A 27,926-nucleotide genomic window follows, 5' to 3' on the forward strand; every position below is an offset into this window, starting at 1 on the left:
ACCACCACAGAGCAGGTAATATTTAGGTGGTGGATCATTCTCGGCACTGCAGTGACACTGACATGGTGGTGGTGTGTTAGTGTGTGTTGTGCTGGTATGAGTGGATCAGACACAGCAGCGCTGCTGTTTTTAAACACTGTGTCCACTCACTGTCCACTCTATTACACACTCCTATTCAGTTGGTCCACCCTGTAGACGTAAAGTCAGCGACGATCGCTCATCTATTGCTGCTGTTTGAGTTGGTCATCTTCTAGACCTTCATCAGTGGTCACAGGACGCTGCCCACAGGGTGCTGTTGGCTGGACATTTTTGGTTGGTGGACTATTCTCAGTCCAGCAGTGACAGTTTTAAAAACTCCATCAGCTGTGTCTTATCCACTCATATCAGCACACCACCACCATGTCAGTGTGCTGAGAATGACCCACCACCCAAATAATACCTACTCTGTAGTGGTCCTGGGAGAGTCCTGACCACTGAAGAACAGCATGAAAGGGGGCTAACAAAGCATGCAGAGAAACAGATGGACTACAGTCAGTAATTGTAGAACTACAAAGTTGATAAAATGGACAGTGAGTGTAGAAACAAGGAGGTGGTTTTAATGTTATGGCTGATCGGTGTATTTAAAACAGATCATAACACTTAAAACACTACATCAGATGTGTTTGACACCCAACTTTTATTTTAAAGCCAGACAATTGACACAAAACAACAGTATTTTTTATTTTAAACAACAAAAGAAATAAATTTTTGAACCTCTATGCAAACATTAGTATTATTGTATTTGAAAATAGTCTAACTACTAAACACTAAATCAAGTAAGATTTTTATTACTGCATAACATTCATTTTAGCTCTGAAATAACTATAACAGCTCAGTCAAACAGTCTTCTGAGGAAGCTCTTTTTAGCTGGAGTCATTTTCAGTGTGATGGGGGCTTTGCGGTGCATTGGCTTCATTGGCACCCTCTTCAAAGACATTATCTTGCGCGGTGGAGTCATCTCCTGCATGGCAAGGCCACCATGATCCAGGCAATAGTACTTGGTGTTTTCCTGAGAGAGGCATAAGAGTAGATTCTCCGAGAGCTCCATACACTGAGCATGGACCCAGTGTCCACCTTCACCTCTGGAACAAAAGATCATGGCTGGTCTGGTCAACTCAGTTGAGTAAAAGGGCTCCCAGGTGTTGATATCTACCTGGCAGGTGAGACAGCACTTGATCCAGTAACCAGTCTGAGATATGTCCTCCTCATCTTCCTCATTGTACGTGTCTCCCTCTCCGTCACTACTGTCCTCCATTTCATGGGGTTCACGTCCAAAGTATAGCTCTTCTGAATCCTCTAGAGGAGCTGAATCCTCAAAATCTGTGGACTCTTGACTGCATGTCTGGGTTGGTTCTTCTCCATCTTCTTTCAGCTTGAAGCTTACCTGGTAGAAGTAATAACCTTCTGGTGGTGCTGGATTTGTTCCTGATGGTACAGATAGCAATGCGCTCCCATTTTCCAGGCTTCCACCAAACCAGGTGCGACTTTGACTAATTTCACTGTTCCACTCAGGTGGCTCTCGGGTCTCCATGTGTATACCCACATCATCCAGTGCCACATAAGTGCATTGCATGCGCTTCTGGGAATCTGACTGGTAACCACCAAGGATGATGTACTCGTGAGATCCAATGGGTGTTACTATGGCACTTGTGATTGACAGACTATCATTGAGGATCTCACAGGAGAGCAATGGACTGCCTAAGAGAAGCTCCACATGTAGCCTGAATAGACGGGGTGGTCGGCAGTCAGTCGAAGCAATGTGGCCTCCCAGGATGTAGACACAGTCATGTCGTGCAAGTGCCAGATGGAATGACTGGCCATCTGTGAGCTCAGGAAGGGTGTGTGCTGAGCAGCAGCCAAACTCCAGATCTATAAGGTACACCTGGGGTGGACAGTCCACTACGCTGTTCCAGTTTTCTGTCGTTCTCTCAGAAGGTGGCATGTAGGACCTGCCGCCAAAGAGAACACATGCAGTTTTCCCTCTGCTGTGGACTACACTAATGGTGTGGCCATAACGAGGTCCTGGCAGCTCTCCAACCAATTCTTTCTCCTGACATCTCAGCGTAACCTTCCGATTGCATCCTCGACTGTCAACGTTAAGAATGTACAGGCTTGAAGACAGTTCATTGTTTGGTGTTCGGCCTCCGTGAATGACAATACACTCGGGGTGTTCACTGCGAGCTGTTAAATGAGCAACCGCAGGATAACGCAACGGTGGAAGATAGCTGGAATTATTGGAGAATGAGATGGCACGGAGCTTGAGCTCTCCATGCTTAATGCGTACGCCAAAGATTCCAGTTGGGCAGGATCGTTTGGGCCAGCCTTTCTGTCCAAAGAGATAAATATCACCCTCCAGATTTAATATGGAGCATCCAGGCTGCAAAAGACCTGCAAAGTTTGAAGCAGTCAGGTGCTGAAGAGACATTCTTTTGCTTAAAGCTGTAGGGTTCAATGAGAAAAGAAATGTTAGTTAATTTAGTTTAATAATATTGTATTTATTTACATATTAGGATTTTACCATCATGTTTTACACACTTTGGTTACATTAATGACAGGACAGGTAATGGGTGGTCACACAAGATCAGTTCAAGTCTTTAATGTCAAACAGTCATGAACAATCTGTATCTCCAATTTACCTCATTTGCATGTCTTTGGACTGAGTCCACACAGACACAGGGAGAACATGCATACTTCACACTGAAAGGACCCGGACCGCTCCACCTGGGGATTTAACCCAGGACCTTTTTGCTGTGAGGCGACAGTGCTACCCACGAGCCACCGTGCCACCCTAATAATATTGTAAAGAATACTAACCTTTTTTTTATAATAGATCAAACCTTATTTAGATATTAATTTTGTCAATCAAGATGTAATAGCACTGTCACTTGGAGTGTAACTGGAAAGCAAATCCAGAGATGACAAAAATAGCTGTAAAATTGTAGCTGCCACCACTAATCCACCACTCATCTATTTAAGAGATATGCTGCATTTACTTTTTTATGGGCCATAATTTGCCAGCTCTGATTGAAAAAAAGTTAATTTTACAATAGGAATTTTAATTAACTTTTTTGTAGCTTTTTAAAGAATGCCTAATAATAGGTATTTCACTGAAGTATAGATGAGACTGCCCATAACTACACAACCCAATCAAATCCTTGCAATTTTGATGTTTCATTTTAATTTAGTCTATAATAGTCTATAATACACTGTGGCTCGGTGGGTAGCACTGTCGCCTCACAGCAAGAAGGTCCTGGGTTCGATCCCCAGGCGGGGTGGTCCAGGTCCTTTCTGTGTGGAGTTTGCATGTTCTCCCCGTGTCTGTGTGGGTTTCCTCTGGGAACTCCGGTTTCCTCCCACTGTCCAAAAACATGCAGTCAGGTTAATTGGAAACACTGAATTGCCCTATAGGTGAATGGGTGTGTGTATGTGTGTGTGTGTGTGTATATGTGTCTGCCCTGCGATGGACTGGCACCCCATCCAGGGTGTTACTGTGTGCCTTGCACCCATTGAAAAGCTGGGATAGGCTCCAGCACACCCCGCGACCCTAATTGGATAAGCGTTTAAGAATGTGAGTGAGTGAGTCTATAATAATAAATTCTAATAATAAAAAATACTAGATAGCACTGTAGTGTGCACACCTTTATTTAGAATGTACACACCTTTACGTTCACCATTGTAGTTGGTCCTTTCTGTGTGGAGTTTAGATAGATAGATAGATAGATAGATAGATAGATAGATAGATAGATAGACAGATAGATAGATAGATAGATAGATAGATAGATAGATAGATAGATAGATAGATAGACAGATAGATACTTTATTGATCCCGAAGGAAATTAGAGAAGTTTGCGTGTTTCCCCGTGTCTGCATGGGTTTCCTCTGGGAGCTCCGGTTTCCTCCCACAGTCCAAAGACATGCAAGTGAGGTGAATTGGAGATACAAAATTGCCCATGACTGTGTTTGACATTAAACTTGTGAACTGATGAATCTGGTGTAATGAGTAAGTACCGTTTCTGTCATGAATGTAACCACAGTGTGTAAAACATAACTGTTGGACTTTTCTCAGTCATGATTAGCCCAACCAGACACAGAACTGATGCATCTAGCACGACTTTCTTTATTGATGCTAAGATAAACTAAATCCTAAAAATATTTAGCTAAGGGTGAGTTGTTTTTCCCTCACCTACAAAAAGCTTGAAGGTAGATTGGCTGTATGAATGATAGACTGAATAGGTCATTATGTGTGTTTTTGCATGGATTGGCGCTCAATGTATTTCTTGGATTTCTTTGTGGCACCTGACCCACAGTGACCCAGACCAGAACAGAGCAGGGAACAGAGTTGTGGACTCCTGCAGCTTGATGCTTGAGTTAATGTGGTGGGATGTGTTGATTGTTGCTATTATAGAGGGGGTTGCAGCTCCTATAGTCTTGGTTTTGTTAAATCTAATAAAAAATGCGCTTCAATGCGTGAATTATCCTGAATTTCTCTTATAGTCAGAACTATTGTTTCTTACCTGTTTTTTACGGACTCTGAAAACAAGCGCACTAAAAGTTTGTAGTTCTTTTTCTCTCTTTCTCCTATTTATCGCATTAGAGTTTGAATAAAAACGCAGCATTACCCACAATTCATTGTGATACGTGGTTGCTGGAGGAGCAGTGTAGTTAATAGGTTGGACGGCTTTTAAGCGTTGTGGTATGTTTTATTATTTATTTTAACAATAAATAAAACATTAATAAAAGTGTGCATTTGGTTGCTTTAAATCGTAGAGTAACTTGGCTAGCGTAGCAGCATTTCAAACTAACAGCCAGTTGCCAAGCGAGAAAGAAACACGCTGTGTTTCAAACAGCATACTGGCGTACTAACTAGTGTGCTAAAATACCAACGTGTTTTGTATTCATTTGAGACACTATTTGGTGAGGTAGAATGCATTTGGGACGCAGCCGTAGAACGTCGTTTTAAAAGTGCAGCCTGTAAAGGCAGATCAAAATCTGCATCTTTTTTAATTAAACCAACAGCAACTAACCAATTAACATTATTTTTATTACTAACAAATCTAATTTCCTGTTAAAATAGTTTAGTAATAGTCTGTAGCGGTTAGATTATGTGTTTATGTGTTTTATGGTAGGTAGGTAAGTTGAATGAAGTCCAGCTTTATAACATGACCCATCACTGACTGGATGTTTTATTGATTCCAAACGTCCTACAGCAGTTTTGTGGATTAAATAGTGACCTTCTGGCTTCAGTATATGGTGTATTATTGTATTCATTGTCAGTAGCCAAGGGTAGCACTCACCCTCGTGAACTCACACATAGGGGTAATTTAGAGCAGCCAATCCACCTGCTGCATTTTTGGGGCAAGTGTCAAAACTAGCCACCCAGGGCCCATGTTGCTGTGTGGCTTCCACGCAACCATTTGTGCCACTGTGCTGCTGTATGTAGTTTAGTAATGATTTAATATCTACTTTTTTTGTATTACTGTTTGTGATATACAGTATATACTGTATATATATATATATATATAGGAAAGGGAATAGAAAGAAGCAACCTCTGGCATTTAACAGTATGAATACAAAAACTGAATAAACATCTATGATATTCCTTTGTACACTATAAGGCCAACTGTATGTACACACCCATCTAAATTATTGAGTTAAGATTTTTCAGCCACACTTATTAATAATAAGTGTATAAAATCTGTTACATTAAATAAAAGCTTAACTTTTTGTGACAACAATTTGGCACAAAGGCCCTTCCCTGTAAAGCCTGGACACTGAAAAAAGATAAAGAAAGACACATTCATGGCTTTACGAACAAGTGCATTAGAAAATTGCTTAAAATCTTATGAAGGAACATGATGACCACTGAGCAATTTAACACGGTGGCCAGAACAGGAAAGTAGCTACTAAACCCCAAGTCCTGCATGTTAGTTTGTGCATGTGATGAGGCACACACATGACAACATTAGAGGCAGGAATCAGAAGACAGGAAAGACCAAGAATGAGCTGTATTGACATGACCACATGTATTGCATTACTGGGGCTAGTCTGCTACAAGTGACTCGAGACAGAGGGCATTGGAGAAAGCTGACCCATTTGTGCAGCCAACCTTCGCAAAGCAATGATGGTGTAGTGACATGACGTGACCTTTTCTGTTCCAGCAAGACAATTCCTGTGTGCACAGTAGGGTCCATAACGACTTGGATTGTTGAGTTTGGCTTGGAGGAGCTTTAGTGGCCTGCACAGAGCCCTGACCTTCATACCACTGAACACCTTTGGGATGAATTGAAGCAGTAATTACTAATCAGTGCAATCTTTATGTCCAGCATCAGTGCCTGACCTCATAAATAATCTTTTTATTATAGTTTTTCTGGTGTACATTATAATAAAATTGTATGGAAAGCTTTATAGAAGAGAGCTCTTGAGTAGGTGTGTACATATTTTTGGCCATAGAGTGTGTTATGTTCCTGGACTTCAGTTTGTCTGCAGTAAATGAATGAATGAAACAGTAATAACAGCTTTCACTGTTAACTAGATGGAATAGGTACGTATTACATTAATACACTTATGTATTAATTCATCAATGAACAATTTATCTGAAATATGTTCAAGATCTATAGCTAAAGAAATAGATAATTAAAGCTCAGAAGGTCTGTTGTTTAATACAATAAAAAAGACAGCATTTAATAATCTCAATTAAAACAACAAGCAAAGTATCATGTTTGTCAAATTTTCTTAAATTATTCTGTTATTTAAATTACATTTTCAGTTAACGTAATGCTTGACATGTAATTAGCACACACAACACTTCTTCTACCTTTTTTCATTTGTATTCTGATTTGGTAGTAAACTTTATCGCACGCCTTACCTCTTGACAGTATAATCTCCCAAAGCTTAAATGAATGATGGTATAATCTCCAAAGTTTGCCTGCAGTAGTAGCAGTAGTCGTAAGTGTGATCTTAAAGGTTTTATTTGTATTTAGTTGAAGTTTAAAGGTTCAGGCAGAGCTCAGATGCTTGTGAAGCATGGTTGATTCTGATCAGAGCTTAATATTGAGGTCAACTGTCTGTGACTGTCAGCTTCAGCAGGTGGCTGAGCATGATACATTTAAACAAAAACAAGTATGAAGTTAGTTAAAGACACAATAATGTTGGATTTACACAAGATAAAAAAAAGTTAGAATGGCAGTAGGACAATATTAAGATTATAATAGTAATATTTTAAAATAAACCAAACCCAGTGACACCAAGGGTTATTGAAAGACTAATAATGAACTGATCTGATACGAAGTGTCAGTAATAATTAGAACACAAGCCCAAAATTTTAAATTGGTATCCAATTTAATTTTAATTAGTTTCTGTCTATCCTGTGAATAAGGAAATTAACTTAATTAAAACATGCATCCATAACTTGGCTGCAGAGAATAGGATGTCTTTATCTGATAAATTGGTATATTCCAATATTTTAATAAGGATAATCCATGCCAGATGGATGCCTTTATTTGTCATATGTTCATATACGCATGTACAGTACAATGAAATAGAATGCATATTACATGTTTTTTGGAAACTTGGGTCAGAGTGCAGGGGCAGCCATTGTATGGCACCCCTGGAGCCGAGAGGGTTAAGGGTCTTGCTTAACGGCCCAACAACTGCTGTGTGGCAGAGCTGGGATTCAAATCCACAACCTTCTAGTTGGCAACTCCCTACTTTACCCACTAGGCTACCACTGTTCCACTTTTGTCAGTTCTCTTTTTAGAACATTGGAATTGTAATAGGCCCGTCGGGTCCTTTCTGTGTGGAGTTTGCATGTTTTCCCTGTGTCTGCATGGGTTTCCTTCAGGAGCTCCGGCTTCCCCCCACAGTCCAAACACATGCAAGTGAGGTAAATTGGAGAAACAAAATTGTCCGTGACTGTGTTTGACATTGAATATGTGAACTGATTAAAATTGTGTAATCAGTGAATTACCTGTCCTGTCATGAATGTAACCAAAGTGTGTAAAACATGACATTTAAATCCTAATAAATAAATAAATAAATACTTATGAGCGGGGCCCCATGTCTTGTAGCGGGGTCGCGAGCTGCAGTTGTAAGTGGAGTGGCTGTCCTGCTCATTTTATAGCTCCCAGTTTGTACAGAGTTTCCTCTCTTTATTGCATGCCCCATTTCTTTATCACATGAATCAAACAACTGACACTAATGTGACTCCATTTCTTTTCTGTCTGGTTTCTCTGCTACATGCTGCAGATGAAATTTGTGCATTTGTTTTGATACTATTATCAGTTTCTGTTATTTTGTGATTTCGCCTGTTGGTTTGTGTTTTTAGCAACAGTATTGTTCTAACTTGGTCAAGCATTCTGCATATTGGATTTATTCTTCAAAGCTTGTAGGTGTGGGGGCTGGTGCCTCAGTGACAAAGCATAATCCCAACCACTTGCAAGAAACACCCTATGAACGCCATAGGACTGCTAAAGTTGCACAATTAATCTGCTCTGAAATATACAAAATTTCTTAGACAATTCACTTTACTAGTTTTGTATCAATTGACCTGTCTTTAATTACACAACAGCAAAAAAGGTAATAGGGAAGCACAATGATCGTTTGAAAGTTAGAAAAAGTGGATAACAGCTGTTCTGGGATAATTAGCATAATGTTTTGGTGTGTTGCGGCTGCAAATGTGTATTTGGTGGAAGTGTTGTAACCATGAGCGCCTGAAACGTTAGAGCTGGGGAAAAAACACTGCCTGAGCACCTGTGTCTGAACTGCTGTTGTGTTGCAGGCTTAAGAGGGGGCCTAATTGTCTCCTTGGTGCCAGCGAGACAAAAACATTGTGCAAACAGCTTCTCAGTCAGCTGTGAGGATTTTATTTCATGTGTTAAATTGCATGTATGCACATTATAGGTGCCGTGGTTTAATTTTCACCTTTGATTATTGTGTGTGGGAAGTTCTTATCGTGTTAGTGTGGATTTTCTCCAGTTACTTATTTCCTCCATCTCCCAAAAGACATGCAAAAAGTGGATTTTGTGCTTTACATTGCCCCAACGGGTAAAGTGTAGGTGTGTATAAGTGTGCTTGTTTGACCTTCAGGTACACATCAATTTTAATAATTATATTATGCATTATAATAGCACAGGAGGGTTGCTGCTTTGCACTAAAGAATACTGATATTAATACAATCATGAAGTTATCATATACACTGATCAGCCATAACATTAAAACCACCTCCTTGTTTCTACACTCACTGTCCATTTTATCAGCTCCACTTACCATATAGAAGCACTTTGTAGTTCTACATTTACTGACTGTAGTCTAATCTATTTCTCTACATACTTTTTTTAGCCTGCTTTCACCCTGTTCTTCAATGGTCAGGACCACCACAGAGCAGGTATTATTTAGGTGGTGGATCATTCTTAGCACTGCAGTGACAATGACATGGTGGTGTGTTAGTGTGTGTTGTGCTGGTATGAGTGGATCAGACACAGTAGAGCAGCTGGAGTTTTTAAATACCGTGTCCACTCACTGTCCACTCTATTAGACACTCCTACCTAGTTGGTCCACCCTGTAGACGTAAAGTCTGAGACGATCTATTGCTGCTGTTTGAGTTGGTCATTTTCTAGACCTTCATCAGTGGTCACAGGACGCTGCCCGCAGGGTGCTGTTGGCTGGATATATTTTTGGTTGGTGCACTATTTTCAGTCCAGCAGTGACAGTGAGGTGTTTAAAAACTCCAGCAGCACTGCTTTGTCTGATTCACTCATACCAGCACAACACACACTAACACACCACCACCATGTCACTGCAGTGCTGAGAATGACCCACCACCAAATAATACCTGCTCTGTAGTGGTCCTGGGAGAGTCCTGACCATTGAAGAACAGCATGAAAGGGGGCAAACAGATACAGTCAGTAATTGTAGAACTACAAAGTGCTTCTATATGGTAAGTGGAGCTAATAAAATGGACAGTGAGTGTAGAAACAAAGAGGTGGTTTTAATGTTATGGCTGATCGGTGTATATTTTCACATTTACCAACCTCATCCAGTGCTCTAATTATTTGTGCTGTGGAACTGTGATGTCTGACTAACTAAATGCCATATATGACACAAGCTATCTTTAATCATGTCAATATCCTGCCTGTGTGGTCAGTTCCGAGGACTTTGAGCTGAAGTACAAGCCTGGGAAACAATGGTTGTAAGACTTTCTGATGTGTGCTTTTACCATATTTTAACTTAAACAGATGCTAAGTAGTAAACTTCAGACTGTTTCAGCTCTCTTTCTTTTTACTGCTTGCTTACCTCCCTATTAGCACACATAATGGGGCAATAAAAGCATAACCATGGACTGATAAAACGAGCTGCAGGTGCTCTGCATTACATTTATGGCATTTAGCATATGCTTTAATCCAAAGCGACTTACAGTTGTGAACGAAAAGCATGCTAGCAACCTTCTGATTACTATTCCAGTAGCTTCACAACTAAGTTAGCACTGCCATCGTCATCACCCCTGAACCATTCCTGTCATGCCTTACCACACTTCTATTTAATTTGGTCTGATTTTGCATAACCTGGAGACATAAACTTGCTGTGAGTTAACAGCTACTATCTGGGTTTTTACTCCACATTTATTCTTCAGATCTGCATTTAAAAATCTCAGAAAGGTGAGAAAAAATCTACCACAAAAAGACACATTGATAAATAACACTGCTTGACAAATAAACAGTGCTCAGGTCATGTAGAACAATAGACTACCATCACATTTTGTCAAAAGAGTCCCTGATTGCCAACTACTAGAGAAAGGACCACAATAGAGGTGTGATCAAATTGTTTCCCGTTTGCCCAACTTGTGTCTGTGGGAGAAGAGCTCCTGGTACTTGAGGAAAATGGCAAGCTGCGGCTGTCAGAACTCAACACAGTACTTCGGCTCTTACTTCACACAGACAGGAGGTTAAAGATGCCCACTCCAATCAAACGGCTGGTCAGGACGAGCCCTAGGCTTTATCTTTTATGAGATCCCTAAAATGTGCTGGCTAAGAGTCAATTGAACGCCAATTACACCTGTTTAGTTTTTTTTAATGTCACCCCTGTATCCCTAGTGTATAACCGCTGGAGTTCCGCGGCTCTGTGACTTTTTTTCTTTTGGGCAGTAAAATTGGGCAGATTCAGTAGATCTACTCTTAAGCACCTTCAACCAAATATGGAACTCAGGTGAAAGTGCCAAATGCATCCCCAAATTGGGGAAAGATCATAATGACTCACACAACTGCAGGCCCATAGCACTCACAAGTTGTCTGTGCAAAACAATAGAGTAAATGATCAATAATCGGCTAGTATGACAATTGGGGGCGGCACGGTGGCTCAGTGGGTAGCACTGTCGCCTCACAGCAAGAAGGTCCTTTCTGTGTGGAGTTTGCATGTTCTCCCCGTGTCTGTGTGGGTTTCCTCCGGGTGCTCCGGTTTCGTCGCACAGTCCAAAAACATGCAAGTGAGGTGAATTGGAGATACAGAAATTGTGGATGACTGTGTTTGATATAACCTTGTGAACTGAAGAACCTAGTGTAATGAGTAACTACCGTTCCTGTCATGAATGTAACCAAAGTGTAAAAACTTGACGTTAAAACCCTAATAAACAAACAAACGTATGGCAATTAGAAAATGATCACATAATAAATGAAGCCCAAAGTGGCTTCTGAAAAGAAAGAAACACAATAGACAACTTGATGAGATTAAAAGTTTTTATCTACAGCATCCTCTCCAGAAAGGAACATGCTTTAATAGTCTGCTTTGACTTAGAAAAGACATTTGACATGACCTGGAGGTATGGCAACCTGACAATTTACACCAGGCTGTCTCAGGGGTCGCCAACCAATCTTCATAGTTGCCTACATAGCAAACAGATACTTAAGGGTTAGAATTATTATGTCAAGGGCAAGCCATAGCCTAGTGGTTAGGGTACAGGACTAGTAATCAGAAGGTTGCTGGTTCAAGCCCCACCACTGCCAGGTTGCTGCTGTTGGGCCCTTGAGCAAGGCCCTTAACCCTCAATTGCTCAGACTGTATACTGTAACTGTACTGTAAGTCACTTTGGATAAAGGCGTCTGCTAAATGCCGTAAATGTAAATTATTAAATATTTATTCAAATATCCACACACAGGAGATGGGAAGCATCCTCTCAATCACACATAGAAAGCCAGGTACATTTAGCGGCTCACATGTAGATGACCTATGCATTGTGTACAGAGGAAAACACATCCTATCATAGAACACAAACTTCAACTTATAGAATCAAACAATAGAATCCATTGATGGCCAGTTACCAATGGTTTTACATTTTCCAAAAGCAAAACAGCAGGCATGCATTGACACCAAAGAAGAATCATCCTTCTCGAGGCAAAACTTCGCCTAAATGAGTCCCATCAAAATCCACAAAATGAGCAAATTATTGGACCTAACATTGCACCCAAAACTAACTTTTATCCATGAACACTGAAGAACACTGAATGTATTAAAATTCCTGGCCAGCATCAAGTGGGACAAGAAGTTCCTCCCACTCATCTCCATCTATAGAACTACAAAGCATTCAAAGCTAGATTATGGCTAGAGGATCCTACTTGGATTGTTAAACACCATACACCATCTAGGCATCAGATTGACAATGGGAGCTTACAGAACTGGGAAGCTTCTCATACAGAACCTTTATGTGGAAGCTCATGAACTTTCTTTGGAACATAGATGTCTAAAAAAAGCAGACCTACATGCAACAGATTCCTACCAACAAATATTAAACCTTTAATAACTACCTACATCAAGAGCATGTGGCAGATGGAATAGAACAACCACAAAAGGAATAAGCTGTAAAATATTCCCCAGTGTAAACACTCAACCAAAAATACAGCTAGAAAGGTGCAAAGACCAATTAATATGCATCAGATGCTGCATTGGCCACACACGACTAACACACTCACAATTGATAAGAAGGGGAACTACCTCTTTATGTGGGATTTGTCTCACACCCCTCTCCATTAAGCACCTGACTGAATGCTTTACATACCCTGATCAGCCATAACATTAAAACCACCTTTTTGTTTCTACTCTCACTGTCCATTTTATCAGCTCCACTTACCATATAGAAGCACTTTGTAGTTCTACAATTACTGACTGTAGTTTCTGTTTCTCTACACACTTTTTTTAGCCTGCTTTCACCCTGTTCTTCAATGGTCAGTACGCCCACAGGACCACCACAGAGTAGGTATTATTTAGGTGGAGGAACATTCTCAGCACTGCAGTGACACTGACATGGTGGTGGTGTGTTAGTGTGTGTTGTGATGGTATGAGTGGATCAGACACAGCAGTGCTGTTGGAGTTTTTAAATACCATGTCCACTTACTGTCCACTCTATTAGACACTCCTAGTTGGTCCACCTTGTAGATGTAAAGTCATGCTTCCTGCTGCTGACCAACTTTATGGAAATGCAGATTTCATTTTCCAACAGGACTTGGCACCTGCACACAGTGCCAAAGCTACCAGTACCTGGTTTAAGGACCATGGTATCCATGTTCTCAATTGGCCAGCAAACTCGCCTGACCTTAACCCCATAGAAAATCTATGGGGTATTGTGAAGAGGAAGATGCGATACGCCAGACCCAACAATTCAGAAGAGCTGAAGGCACTATCAGAGCAACCTGGGCTCTCATAACACCTGAGCAGTGCCACAGATTAATGGACTCCATGCCACGCCGCATTGCTGCAGTAATCCAGGCAAAAGGAGACCCAACTAAGTATTGAGTGCTGTACATGCTCATACTTTTCATGTTCATACTTTTCAGTTGGCCAACATTTCTAAAAATCCTTTTTTTGTATTGGTCTTAAGTAATATTCAAATTTTCTGAGATACTGAATTTGGGGTTTTCATTAGTTGTCAGTTATAATCATCAACATTAAAAGAAATAAACATTTGAAATATATCAGTCTGTGTGTAATGAATGAATATAATATACAAGTTTCACTTTTTGAATGGAATTACTGAAATAAATCAACTTTGTCATGATATTCTAATTTTATGACCAGCACCAGTATGTGTGTATATACTGTATATGTATGTGTGTGTATATACAGTATATATATATATATATATATATATATATATATATATATATATATATATATATATATATATATATACAGTGTATCACAAAAGTGAGTACACCCCTCACATTTCTGCAAATATTTTATTATATCTTTTCATGGGACAACACTATAGACATGAAACTTGGATATAACTTAGAGTAGTCAGTGTACAACTTGTATAGCAGTGTAGATTTACTGTCTTCTGAAAATAACTCAACACACAGCCATTAATGTCTAAATAGCTGGCAACATAAGTGAGTACACCCCACAGTGAACATGTCCAAATTGTGCCCAAAGTGTCAATATTTTGTGTGACCACCATTATTAGCACTGCCTTAACCCTCCTGGGCATGGAATTCACCAGAGCTGCACAGGTTGCTACTGGAATCCTCTTCCACTCCTCCATGATGACATCACGGAGCTGGTGGATGTTAGACACCTTGAACTCCTCCACCTTCCACTTGAGGATGCGCCACAGGTGCTCAATTGGGTTTAGTCCATCACCTTTACCTTCAGCTTCCTCAGCAAGGCAGTTGTAATCTTGGAGGTTGTGTTTGGGGTCGTTATCCTGTTGGAAAACTGCCATGAGGCCCAGTTTTCGAAGGGAGGGGATCATGCTCTGTTTCAGAATGTCACAGTACATGTTGGAATTCATGTTTCCCTCAATGAACTGCAGCTCCCCAGTGCCAGCAACACTCATGCAGCCCAAGACCATGATGCTACCACCACCATGCTTGACTGTAGGCAAGATACAGTTGTCTTGGTACTTCTCACCAGGGCGCCGCCACACATGCTGGACACCATCTGAGCCAAACAAGTTTATCTTGGTCTCGTCAGACCACAGGGCATTCCAGTAATCCATGTTCTTGGACTGCTTGTTTTCAGCCAACTGTTTGCTGGCTTTCTTGTGCGTCAGCTTCCTTCTGGGATGACGACCATGCAGACCGAGTTGATGCAGTGTGCGGCGTATGGTCTGAGCACTGACAGGCTGACCTCCCACGTCTTCAACCTCTGCAGCAATGCTGGCAGCACTCATGTGTCTATTTTTTAAAGCCAACCTCTGGATATGACGCCGAACACGTGGACTCAACTTCTTTGGTCGACCCTGGCGAAGCCTGTTCCGAGTGGAACCTGTCCTGGAAAACCGCTGTATGACCTTGGCCACCATGCTGTAGCTCAGTTTCAGGGTGTTAGCAATCTTCTTATAGCCCAGGCCATCTTTGTGGAGAGCAACAATTCTATTTCTCACATCCTCAGAGAGTTCTTTGCCATGAGGTGCCATGTTGAATATCCAGTGGCCAGTATGAGAGAATTGTACCCAAAACACCAAATTTAACAGCCCTGCTCCCCATTTACACCTGGGACCTTGACACATAACACCAGGGAGGGACAACGACACATTTGGGCACAATTTGGACATGTTCACTGTGGGGTGTACTCACTTATGTTGCCAGCTATTTAGACATTAATGGCTGTGTGTTGAGTTATTTTCAGAAGACAGTAAATCTACACTGCTATACAAGCTGTACACTGACTACTCTAAGTCATATCCAAGTTTCATGTCTATAGTGTTGTCCCATGAAAAGATATAATGAAATATTTGCAGAAATGTGAGGGGTGTACTCACTTTTGTGATACACTGTATATATATATACAGTGTATCACAAAAGTGAGTACACCCCTCACATTTCTGCAGATATTGAAGTATATCTTTTCATGGGACAACACTGACAAAATGACACTTTGACACAATGAAAAGTAGTCTGTGTGCAGCTTATATAACAGTGTAAATTTATTCTTCCCTCAAAATAACTCAATATACAGCCATTAAGGTCTAAAACACCGGCAACAAAAGTGAGTACACCCCTTAGTGAAAGTTCCTGAAGTGTCAATATTTTGTGTGGCCACCATTATTTCCCAGAACTGCCTTAACTCTCCTGGGCATGGAGTTTACCAGAGCTTCACAGGTTGCCACTGGAATGCTTTTCCACTCCTCCATGACAACATCACGGAGCTGGCGGATATTCGAGACTTTGCGCTCCTCCACCTTCCGCTTGAGGATGCCCCAAAGATGTTCTATTGGGTTTAGGTCTGAAGACATGCTTGGCCAGTCCATCACCTTTACCCTCAGCCTCTTCAATAAAGCAGTGGTCGTCTTAGAGGTGTGTTTGGGGTCATTATCATGCTGGAACACTGCCCTGCGACCCAGTTTCCAGAGGGAGGGGATCATGCTCTGCTTCAGTATTTCACAGTACATATTGGAGTTCATGTGTCCCTCAATGAAATGTAACTCCCCAACACCTGCTGCACTCATGAAGCCCCAGACCATGGCATTCCCACCACCATGCTTGACTGTAGGCATGACACACTTATCTTTGTACTCCTCACCTGATTGCCGCCACACATGCTTGAGACCATCTGAACCAAACAAATTAATCTTGGTCTCATCAGACCATAGGACATGGTTCCAGTAATCCATGTCCTTTGTTGACATGTCTTCAGCAAACTGTTTGCGGGCTTTCTTGTGTAGAGACTTCAGAAGAGGCTTCCTTCTGGGGTGACAGCCATGCAGACCAATTTGATGTAGTGTGCGGCGTATGGTCTGAGCACTGATAGGCTGACCCCGCACCTTTTCAATCTCTGCAGCAATGCTGACAGCACTCCTGCGCCTATCTTTCAAAGACAGCAGTTGGATGTGACGCTGAGCACGTGCACTCAGCTTCTTTGGACGACCAACGCGAGGTCTGTTCTGAGTGGACCCTGCTCTTTTAAAACGCTGGATGATCTTGGCCACTGTGCTGCAGCTCAGTTTCAGGGTGTTGGCAATCTTCTTGTTGCCTTGGCCATCTTCATGTAGCGCAACAATTCGTCTTTTAAGATCCTCAGAGAGTTCTTTGCCATGAGGTGCCATGTTGGAACTTTCAGTGACCAGTATGAGAGAGTGTGAGAGCTGTACTACTAAATTGAACACACCTGCTCCCTATGCACACCTGAGACCTAGTAACACTAACAAATCACATGACATTTTGGAGGGAAAATGACAAGCAGTGCTCAATTTGGACATTTAGGGGTGTAGTCTCTTAGGGGTGTACTCACTTTTGTTGCCGGTGGTTTAGACATTAATGGCTGTATATTGAGTTATTTTGAGGGAAGAATAAATTTACACTGTTATATAAGCTGCACACAGACTACTTTTCATTGTGTCAAAGTGTCATTTTGTCAGTGTTGTCCCATGAAAAGATATACTTAAATGTCTGCAGAAATGTGAGGGGTGTACTCACTTTTGTGATACACTGTATATACACAGTGTATCACAAAAGTGAGTACACCCCTCACATTTCTGCAAATATTTCATTATATCTTTTCATGGGACAACACTATAGACATGAAACTTGGATATAACTTAGAGTAGTCAGTGTACAGCTTGTATAGCAGTGTAGATTTACTGTCTTCTGAAAATAACTCAACACACAGCCATTAATGTCTAAATAGCTGGCAACATAAGTGAGTACACCCCACAGTGAACATGTCCAAATTGTGCCCAAAGTGTCAATATTTTGTGTGACCACCATTATTATCCAGCACTGCCTTAACCCTCCTGGGCATGGAATTCACCAGAGCTGCACAGGTTGCTACTGGAATCCTCTTCCACTCCTCCATGATGACATCACGGAGCTGGTGGATGTTAGACACCTTGAACTCCTCCACCTTCCACTTGAGGATGCGCCACAGGTGCTCAATTGGGTTTAGTCCATCACCTTTACCTTCAGCTTCCTCAGCAAGGCAGTTGTCATCTTGGAGGTTGTGTTTGGGGTCGTTATCCTGTTGGGAAACTGCCATGAGGCCCAGTTTTCGAAGGGAGGGGATCATGCTCTGTTTCAGAATGTCACAGTACATGCTGGAATTCATGTTTCCCTCAATGAACTGCAGCTCCCCAGTGCCAGCAACACTCATGCAGCCCAAGACCATGATGCTACCACCACCATGCTTGACTGTAGGCAAGATACAGTTGTCTTGGTACTTCTCACCAGGGCGCCGCCACACATGCTGGACACCATCTGAGCCAAACAAGTTTATCTTGGTGTCGTCAGACCACAGGGCATTCCAGTAATCCATGTTCTTGGACTGCTTGTCTTCAGCAAACTGTTTGCGGGCTTTCTTGTGCGTCAGCTTCCTTCTGGGATGACGACCATGCAGACCGAGTTGATGCAGTGTGCGGCGTATGGTCTGAGCACTGACAGGCTGACGTCTTCAACCTCTGCAGCAATGCTGGCAGCACTCGTGTCTATTTTTTAAAGCCAACCTCTGGATATGACGCCGAACACGTGGACTCAACTTCTTTGGTCGACCCTGGCGAAGCCTGTTCCGAGTGGAACCTGTCCTGGAAAACCGCTGTATGACCTTGGCCACCATGCTGTAGCTCAGTTTCAGGGTGTTAGCAATCTTCTTATAGCCCAGGCCATCTTTGTGGAGAGCAACAATTCTATTTCTCACATCCTCAGAGAGTTCTTTGCCATGAGGTGCCATGTTGAATATCCAGTGGCCAGTATGAGAGAATTGTACCCAAAACACCAAATTAACAGCCCTGCTTCCCATTTACACCTGGGACCTTGACACATGACACCAGGGAGGGACAACGACACATTTGGGCACAATTTGGACATGTTCACTGTGGGGTGTACTCACTTATGTTGCCAGCTATTTAGACATTAATGGCTGTGTGTTGAGTTATTTTCAGAAGACAGTAAATCTACACTGCTATACAAGTTGTACACTGACTACTCTAAGTTATATCCAAGTTTCATGTCTATAGTGTTGTCCCATGAAAAGATATAATGAAATATTTGCAGAAATGTGAGGGGTGTACTCACTTTTGTGATACACTGTATATATATATACACAGTATGTATGTACACACACACACACACACACACACACATACACATACACACAGGTGCTGGTCATAAAATTAGAATATCATGAAAAAGTTGATTTATTTCAGTAATTCCATTCAAAAAGTGAAACTTGTATATTATATTAATTCATTACACACAGACTGATATATTTCAAATGTTTATTTCTTTTAATGTTGATGATTATAACTAATGAAAACCCCAAATTCAGTATCTCAGAAAATTAGAATATTGTGACAAGGTACAATATTGAAGACACCTGGTGCCACACTCTAATCAGCTAATTAACTCAAAACACCTGCAAAGGCCTTTAAATGGTCTCTCAGTCTAGTTCTGTAGGCTACACAATCATGGGGAAGACTGCTGACTTGACAGCTGTCCAAAAGACGACCATTGACACCTTGCACAAGGAGGGCAAGACACAAAAGGTCATTGCTAAAGAGGCTGGCTGTTCACAGAGCTCTGTGTCCAAGCACATTAATAGAGAGGCGAAGGGAAGGAAAAGATGTGGTAGAAAAAAAGTGTACAAGCAATAGGGATAACCGCATCCTGGAGAGGATTGTGAAACAAAACCCATTCAAAAATGTGGGGGAGATTCACAAAGAGTGAACTGCAGCTGGAGTCAGTGCTTCAAGAACCACCATGCACAGACGTATGCAAGACATGGGTTTCAGCTGTCGCATTCCTTGTATCAAGCCACTCTTGAACAAGAGACAGCGTCAGAAGCGTCTCGCCTGGGCTAAAGACAAAAAGGACTGCTGAGTGGTCCAAAGTTATGTTCTCTGATGAAAGTAAATTTTGCATTACCTTTGGAAATCAAGGTCCCAGAGTCTGGAGGAAGAGAGGAGAGGCACAGAATTCACGTTGCTTAAGTTCCAGTGTAAAGTTTCCACAGTCAGTGATGGTTTGGAGTGCCATGTCATCTGCTGGTGTTGGTCCACTGTGTTTTCTGAGGTCCAAGGTCAACGCAGCCATCTACCAGGAAGTTTTAGAGCACTTCATGCTTCCTGCTGCTGACCAACTTTATGGAGATGCAGATTTCATTTTCCAACAGGACTTGGCACCTGCACACAGTGCCAAAGCTACCAGTACCTGGTTTAAGGACCATGGTATCCCTGTACTTAATTGGCCAGCAAACTCGCCTGACCTTAACCCCATAGAAAATCTATGGGGTATTGTGAAGAGGAAGATGCGATACGCCAGACCCAAAAATTCAGAAGAGCTGAAGGCCACTATCAGAGCAACCTGGGCTCTCATAACACCTGAGCAGTGCCACAGACTGATGGACTCCATGCCACGCCGCATTGCTGCAGTAATCCAGGCAAAAGGAGCCCCAACTAAGTATTGAGTGCGGTACATGCTCATACTTTTCATGTTCATACTTTTCAGTTGGCCAACATTTCTAAAAATCCTTTTTTTGTATTGGTCTTAAGTAATATTCAAATTTTCTGAGATACTGAATTTGGGGTTTTCATTAGTTGTCAGTTATAATCATCAACATTAAAAGAAATAAACATTTGAAATATATCAGTCTGTGTGTAATGAATGAATATAATATACAAGTTTCACTTTTTGAATGGAATTACTGAAATAAATCAACTTTTTCATGATATTCTAATTATATGACCAGCACCTGTGTGTGTGTATATATATATATATACACACTGTATATACAATATATATATATATATATATATATATATATATATATATATATTCTTTCGTGAAATTACACCTACGAAATACAACGCTGTCGAAATAAAGAAGGAAATAATAGAGAAATATAAGCGTTATTGTTGTTTCTGGTAGATACATTTTATAAAAAAAGAAGGAAATTTATTATGGTGTATGGTACATCACACGTACAGTACAGTACTACTGTGTATTGTTGTTTATTACAGTAATGTCTATTCTATAATTTAAGGGAAAATTTACTTGTATTTTTAAGAAAAAAGACCATTTAAGACATTAGAAAGGTTAGGTAAGGGGGTGGTGTGGGGGGTCTGGCACGGATTAATTCTATTTACATTATTTCTTATGGGAAAAATAGGTAACTTTTGTGTAAACAAGGCAGTAAAAGCACATACAAACAAACCAAACTGTAGACAACTGTAATGACAAGCAGATAAATTACACTGCCACGCCACCTGAGCACCAACAACATTTCTCTAATCAACCAGAAACATGTTTTCTCCTTAAAATCTTGAACGTATTTATTAGGAGAGGCGTCCACATGCCATATAGTGTGTGTTGTGTAATAAAAATGTATTCAGTAATGTGACAGGTTTTTGATGTTTTGCCACTCCTGTGTTGCAGTTGTTTAGCATAACCAGGCGAACGTTAAATGAGTGGGAAGTGAAACAGTTCAGCTCAAGCCTGAGGCCATGCATGGCACTGTACTTATTAAATGATAGCACAAGGTAATTAGACTGTAGTGTACCACCTGTTTCTGTCCCACGCAATGGCATGCTGGTGGATGATAACTCCTCTGCAGCAAGAGTTTGACAAATGACACGGTGGCAGCTTAGACGTTTCGATGATCTTTTTTCGAGGCCCTTCATTACTCTTTAATGTCACTGTGATGATCCCCCCTTCTAAATGATTAGAATTGAACTGAAGTTTATGCCGATAATCAGAGCTAATGGGGCTGGAATGTATATTACTGTGTGATTAAGTGACTGAACAAGTGGAGCAATCTAACTCTTACTCTATAATCATCAGTCTTACTTTTTTATTCTCTTTGTACCCGCATCATCTTCCTTTCATCTTTATTGTCTCTGGTTTGGTTTATTGGACAGTGCTTTGAACTTAGTGAGGATAAATGAGGCTGTAAGATCTTAGTTTAGTTTTCTTTTTCAATTCTTTCCAGATTTGGCAGGAGACCAGACTTACAGAGTAACTCGGATGATGTTTGTTATGATCAGTGCGGGGTGGCACGGTGGCTTAGTGGGAAGCACTGTCGCATCACAGCAAGAAGGTCCTGGGTTCGATTCCCAGGTGGAGCGTTCTGGGTCCTTTCTGTCTGGAGTTTGCATGTTCTCCCCGAGTAATTTTTCTCTGGAAGCTCTGGTTTCCAGTCCAAAGACATGCAAGTGAGGTGAATTGGTTATACAAAATTGTCCATGACTGTTTGACATTAAAGACTTAAATTGATTATTCTTGTGTAACGAGTAACTACCTGTCCTGTCCTGAATGTAACATGTAAAAACATGACATTAAAATCTTAATAAATAAATAAATTATGATCAGTGCATGACTTTGGCTTTTAAGCAGTTCTGTTACTCCTCAGAACAGTCGTATGAGCAGTTTCTTTCCACGTTTACACACCTGACTACAGGTTAGTGCCTAAGTTAGTATAGTGTCCTTCCACAGGGCACACCAGTGCACAAAAACCTATATAGCCTAGATGTAATGTGATTTTTTTAAATGAATTTATTGAATAGAATTTTATAGTTAAAAATACACCATGTTTTTCTTAAAGTTATAAAAAATGTAAATATTTTTGTCCAGTTTCTCTTCTAAAGAAAGTGGTTACAGCTTTCTTCCATTTTGTAAACCATTTGTATTACTGTGAATTGTTTTCTTAAATAGTTTGTTTAACTACACAGGTCTGTCTTGAATACAGATGCCTTAGATTTTGTGCTTTTATATGGGACATGGCACCTCCATTGTGATGACTTGGATTGAGACCAGACCAGAGTTTTTGGTGCAACAGTACATCATCTGCTTTTTTATTTTAAAGGAGATGCTACTGCTGGACATATAAAAGTTCCAAATGAAAAAAACTACGCAGTTTTTTATCTAAAGGGAAAAAGAGACAGAGAGTTCTCGAACAGAGAGGTGAATGCAATGGACTGGAGACCATCACAACCCAGAGAACAGCATGTGCTTACTAAAGATTTGGAAGAGGTAAGTATCTTACTTTACTTTGATTCACTGCACTGGGGGTGGCTTGTGGGGGTGGATTACTGTGTAAAGTCTAAATAAATAAATAAAAAATACTATGCATCATGCAAATCTACAGAGGTGTGCAACAAGCAAGTACTGATTGGTTGAGCCGGAAACTGTTTTCTGTAGTGTCATAGTCAGAACAGTACATGGATGGATGGATGGATGGATAGATAGAACTTTATTAATCCTGAGTGAAATTGTTTCGTTACAGCAGCAAAACACAGAACTCTACACATATTGCACAACCATACAGTATAGAAAAGAGAACAGTAAGGGAGGGATACACAGGGACACCGCTATATACAAATATGGAGTAAAAGCAGTATACTGTATCAATAAAGTATCAATATACACATTTATTATTACCGAGCATACAGAACAGAACCCAGTGTTATATAAGGTGCAAAGGTACAAACACTGCTTTCACATGCAGTCAAAAAAAAAAAAGCTAATAAAGCTATTATTATGCTGCAATAAACTGTAACATGGTTTAACTGTTTAAAATTCTACCGACATGTAAATCAATGTTTGATAAATGCTGTAGATTAAAAATGTCTTTTAAATTCATTTCTAACAGCTGATCCTGAGGTCGAATAAAAAATTTTACTTGAAATGCCTTAACTTAGTGCACATGCTCTGTTTACAGCCATATTCAGAGATTTTAATCAGAACAGCAAAATGTTTATGTATTTCTGTTATTTTAGTAATGAACTATTACACAGAGGTGAAGCTGGTTAGTGTCAGTATAAAGTCAAATGGCATGCTTAACTATTTTTAACAAAAATATTTTGCATTATGCTCCAGTAATACGATAAAACTCTGTTAATGCTTTTATAATAACAACACTAAGGTTATCAGAAAGAGATTTAATGCACAGACTGCATCTCTCTAGCATCTATCTCTAGCATGTTTAGTTAGTGCTTGTAATGAACTGTTTTCTACCTACGTTTAAAATCTACACTGATGCTGACTGCTTCTGCTCAGTGTTTATGTTCATGTTACTGTTCTGCATTACTGCCATTTTAACTATGTTGCAATGTTTTTAATCAATAAAGTATTAAGTGTTGTTGATATGAAGCTAAGTCATGTGGTTGTCATGGCGTAAGGATTCCAAATCACTTACAACAGACTAAATGTAATAAAAATTACACAACAATTAAATAAAAACATCAGAGACTGGTAATAAAAGAATAAAAGAGAAAAAGACTCCAACTTTATTGCAGATGTGATCACAACCTGGGCATAATCCACAACGAATGCAAAGTACAGCTCAGGATACATCAATTTTATACATTTTTAAACAGGGGAGCTGTAATCAGCCTGCCTTTCTTTTATGTAACCATTTCTAATTAAGACACTAATAAAACCAGGTGATGATTTTCATTCTCTATGATGTCGGCCCTTTTTAATAATCAACGTGGACTCAATTACATACAAAATATTGCTTTCTGCACTGCTTACTGCCCCCTTCATTTTCGACTGCTGTTCCCCTTCTTTTAGACACAATTACCCCCAAACAGCAGATGTTTCATTTATTTTTTAAAGTTTTATTTCCTCGCCTGGTCATGTTGCCCAGGCACGGAGAAACCCTTAACCTAACATTGATGCTTCAGTTCTCTCTGTATCAGTTTAAAAATGCTAGAGAGGTTTTAGGCTCATTATTTTTTACAGAATCAAGGCCTCTTTTATCTTTGTACAACAAAAGGGTTTTTCGTCATCTCTGCAGCTGCAAGTTTTAATAAATTTCTCTTCCCTAAGCATCACAAACCAAGCAACTTTATTAAGAACTTTTTTCTGTTTTTTATGCATTTTCTCCCTTTTTCTCTTGATTTTAGCACGTTCATTTTTTTCATTTTTTTACCCATTTGCTTTATGCTTCCTCTCTACTGAAGCTGACCCCTGCCCGATTGAGGAGAACGACACTGTCACACGCTCCCCTGGCACGTTTCACACATATGCGGATCAGCTTTGTGCACGGAGAGCCACACCCTGATCAGCATTTTCCCCCAACTCTGTGCAGACGCCATCAACCAGCCAGCAGAGGTCATAATTCGCTCAGTTATGAGGAACCCGGTCTAGCTCATCCTACCCTATGAACAACAGCCAATCGTTGTTCATGCAGCCACCCAGCCCAGCCAGATGGCAGAGCTGAAATTCGATATGATGTAAAGAACTTTTTTTCTAATTATTTCATTAACTTTTTCTTTTACAAGTAATTCCATCATGTTTTAGACTTTGATGGGTTACTATAAGTCGGTTAACCATCGACTAATGGCGATCTGTTATCAGTTAAAAGAAACTGGTATCTTCTCTACACTATACTGATCACACTACTGTAATGATTGAACACAAACTATTAAACACAAACCAATGTAGAATAAGCTACATTTAATCCAGATAAAATTACATTAAACAGATAAAACTGTGTTTTAACAGGCACATTTACAAAGTCAGTGTAATCTGTATCACTCTGATCAGTTACAATAGAGATTTTGTAGAGATCCTGACTATTTTACTCGGAGAAGAAAATTATCCATCTGAAATGAGGCATACAGGCAAAATTATAATTGCATGTTATGGTGCCTTAGCTTAGATCATCATAACTTATTTTAAAAAAGACCATCTCTCCTCATCAGACATAGCCAATTATGTCTCTGTAGACACCGACTAGCCAGCTTAGAACCCGGATTACAGTAATGATAGACTAGTGTAGTAGACTGCTGCGCCTCTCAAGCACCTTTAATATATCTGTAATTTTTTATATAATAAATATGCCACTTCAGTTTAAATATCTCTAAAGGGGAGGGGCTGTAGCTAAATATTTTAGGACCACTGATTTGAGACTTTAATGGACAAGGATACAAATAAATGCCTCTAAAACTTATTCTTGCTCATTTATAATACTTGCTCTTTCATCACTGCTGTGTGCTGATGGACAGCACAAACACCATCGTGAGGTTCTCTAAGGACACTTCTGTCACATCACTGATATCCAATCAAGATGAATCATCTCAGAGTAAAGAAGTTGACCTTCTTACTGCCTGGTGCACTGACGACACTCCTTGAATGTTGAGAAAACCAATTAATTGGTGGTTGACTTTAGGAGAAAGCAGACAATCCATTCCACTTTTACAAGCCTGCTGCTGAGAGCACTGCCAGCTTCAAGTACCCAAGATTTATATCTCAAAGGTCCCACTTGTATATACTGTTCAATCCTAGTAACAAAAAAAACAGCAGCACATCCACTTTTTAGGAAGAAATCTGTTTTAATACACAACTTTACCACTGCATTTATTTCTTTATTTATCACTTTGAGAAAGCTCTTCCCTCCTAGATAAACAAAAATTGGAAGTGTTTAGGAACCACAGCAGACCATGTAAAGTGTAAGGGTGTTCGATGTAAGGGCGGCACGGTGGCTTCACACGCCTCACAGCAAGAAGGTCCTGCGTTCGATCCCCAGGTGGGGCGGTCCGGGTCCTTTCTGTGTGGAGTTCGCATGTTCTCCCTGTGTCTGTGTGGGTTTCGGTTTCCCACTGTCCAAAAACATGCAAGTGAGGTGAATTGGAGATACTAAATTGTCCATGACTGTGTCCGATATAACCTTTTGTGGACAAGTTGTAGCCTAGCGGTTAAGGTGATGGACTAGCAATCAAAATGTTGCTGGCTCAAGCCCCACCACTGCCAGGTTGTCACTGTTGGGCCCTTAAGCAAGGCCCTTAAACCTCAATTGCTTAGACTGTATACTGTCACAGTACTGTATGTCGCTTTGGATAAAAGTGTCTGCTAAATGCTGAAAATGTAAAGTTGACTCAAACTCATAAGTTTCAAACCTCCTCTGGCAAAACTAAAACTGTGTGCCAGGACCTTCATGGCATGGTTTTCCATGGGCAAGCAGCTACATACAAGTCTTATACCAGTGCCAAGTTTCAGATGGACTGCTATTGAGCATGCCACAACTGGACTCTGGAGCCTAACTGCGTTGTGCCAACTGTAAAGTTAGGTGGAGGAGGGATAATGCTATGAGGTTGTATTTCAGAGGTTGCACTAGCCCCCTTAGTTCTTGTGAAAGTGAATCTCAGAATTCCAAGAAAATTGGGACCTTTGTATGCCTCCAACTTTCAACAATTTTGGGTAGGCCCTTTTCTGTTCCAGCATGACTTTGCCCCAGTGCAAAAAGCAAGGTCCATAAAGGGATGGTTAGGTGAGTTTGGTGTGGAAAAACGTAACTGGCATGCACAGAGCCCTGACGTCAACCTCATCAAACACTTTTGACAAGATCTAAAGAGGAGATTGTGAGCCAGGCCCTTTCATCCAACATCAGTGTCAGACCTCACATATTCACTTTTGGACGAATGGTCAAAATTCCCACAGACACACTCAAATCTTGTAGAAAGATTCCCAGAGGATTGGAAGCTGTTATAGCTGCAAAAAGCTGGGGGCGACTCCTTATAAATGCTTTTGGATTTAGAATAGGATTTCATAAAAGTTTCAGTAAGACCTCTCTCTTCCAATCTACCAGTTCTCAGGGCTGTCTGACAAGCACTAAAAAGTTCTTCTGTGTAGTTGAGATCAACAAAAGTGTCTTGGCAATTGATGTCTTGCAGATAGACATTTTCTATGTATTCTTTCTATTATTTATTTATCTTTGTTTAGTCAATTATGACCTGTTCATGGACATCCCTTAGTATACCAACTCGAAATTTCATGTATTTTTTGTGTTCAATTTTTCCTCAGTAACAAATTAAAGTTACAGGATTGTGTGGCCTTGGCTGCAATCTCTTTCCTAATAATGTTTCCACAAAACATGGTGATAATGTCCACATACTGTACTGCACTGCTTCAATTATTTTAGAGTGCTATGAAAAAGTGCCCTCTATGGCCTCTCCAATCACCTCATTAAGACAT

General features: G+C 40.5%; 2 protein-coding genes across 2 annotated transcripts in view; one reads left to right on the top strand and one right to left on the bottom strand.

The window, feature by feature from the left end:
* Positions 1–692: 692 nt before the first annotated feature.
* On the bottom strand, positions 693–4,691 carry rag2 (recombination activating gene 2). Its single transcript, XM_063001611.1, has 2 exons — positions 4,554–4,691; positions 693–2,478 (listed from the first exon to the last, which is right to left on the bottom strand). Exon 2 carries the CDS (start codon positions 2,462–2,464, stop codon positions 872–874), a length of 1,593 nt encoding a protein of 530 aa, XP_062857681.1. The 5' UTR covers positions 2,465–2,478; positions 4,554–4,691; the 3' UTR covers positions 693–871.
* The window catches only part of iftap (intraflagellar transport associated protein), a 44,382-nt gene continuing 21,099 nt past the window's right edge, over positions 4,644–27,926 (top strand). The window contains exons 1-2 of the mRNA XM_063001622.1: positions 4,644–4,732; positions 22,813–22,979. Coding sequence (XP_062857692.1) covers positions 22,920–22,979 — 60 coding nt within the window. The 5' untranslated portion in view covers positions 4,644–4,732; positions 22,813–22,919. The remainder of the gene's footprint in view (positions 4,733–22,812; positions 22,980–27,926) is intronic.

Source organism: Trichomycterus rosablanca, chromosome 1 (assembly GCF_030014385.1).
Source record: "Trichomycterus rosablanca isolate fTriRos1 chromosome 1, fTriRos1.hap1, whole genome shotgun sequence".
Classification (NCBI taxonomy): domain Eukaryota; kingdom Metazoa; phylum Chordata; class Actinopteri; order Siluriformes; family Trichomycteridae; genus Trichomycterus; species Trichomycterus rosablanca.

Coding starts and splice junctions, on each gene's coding strand:
- rag2 (XM_063001611.1), bottom strand. CDS start 2,464: ATGTCTCTTCAGCACCTGACTGCTTCAAACTTTGCAGGTCTTTTGCAG.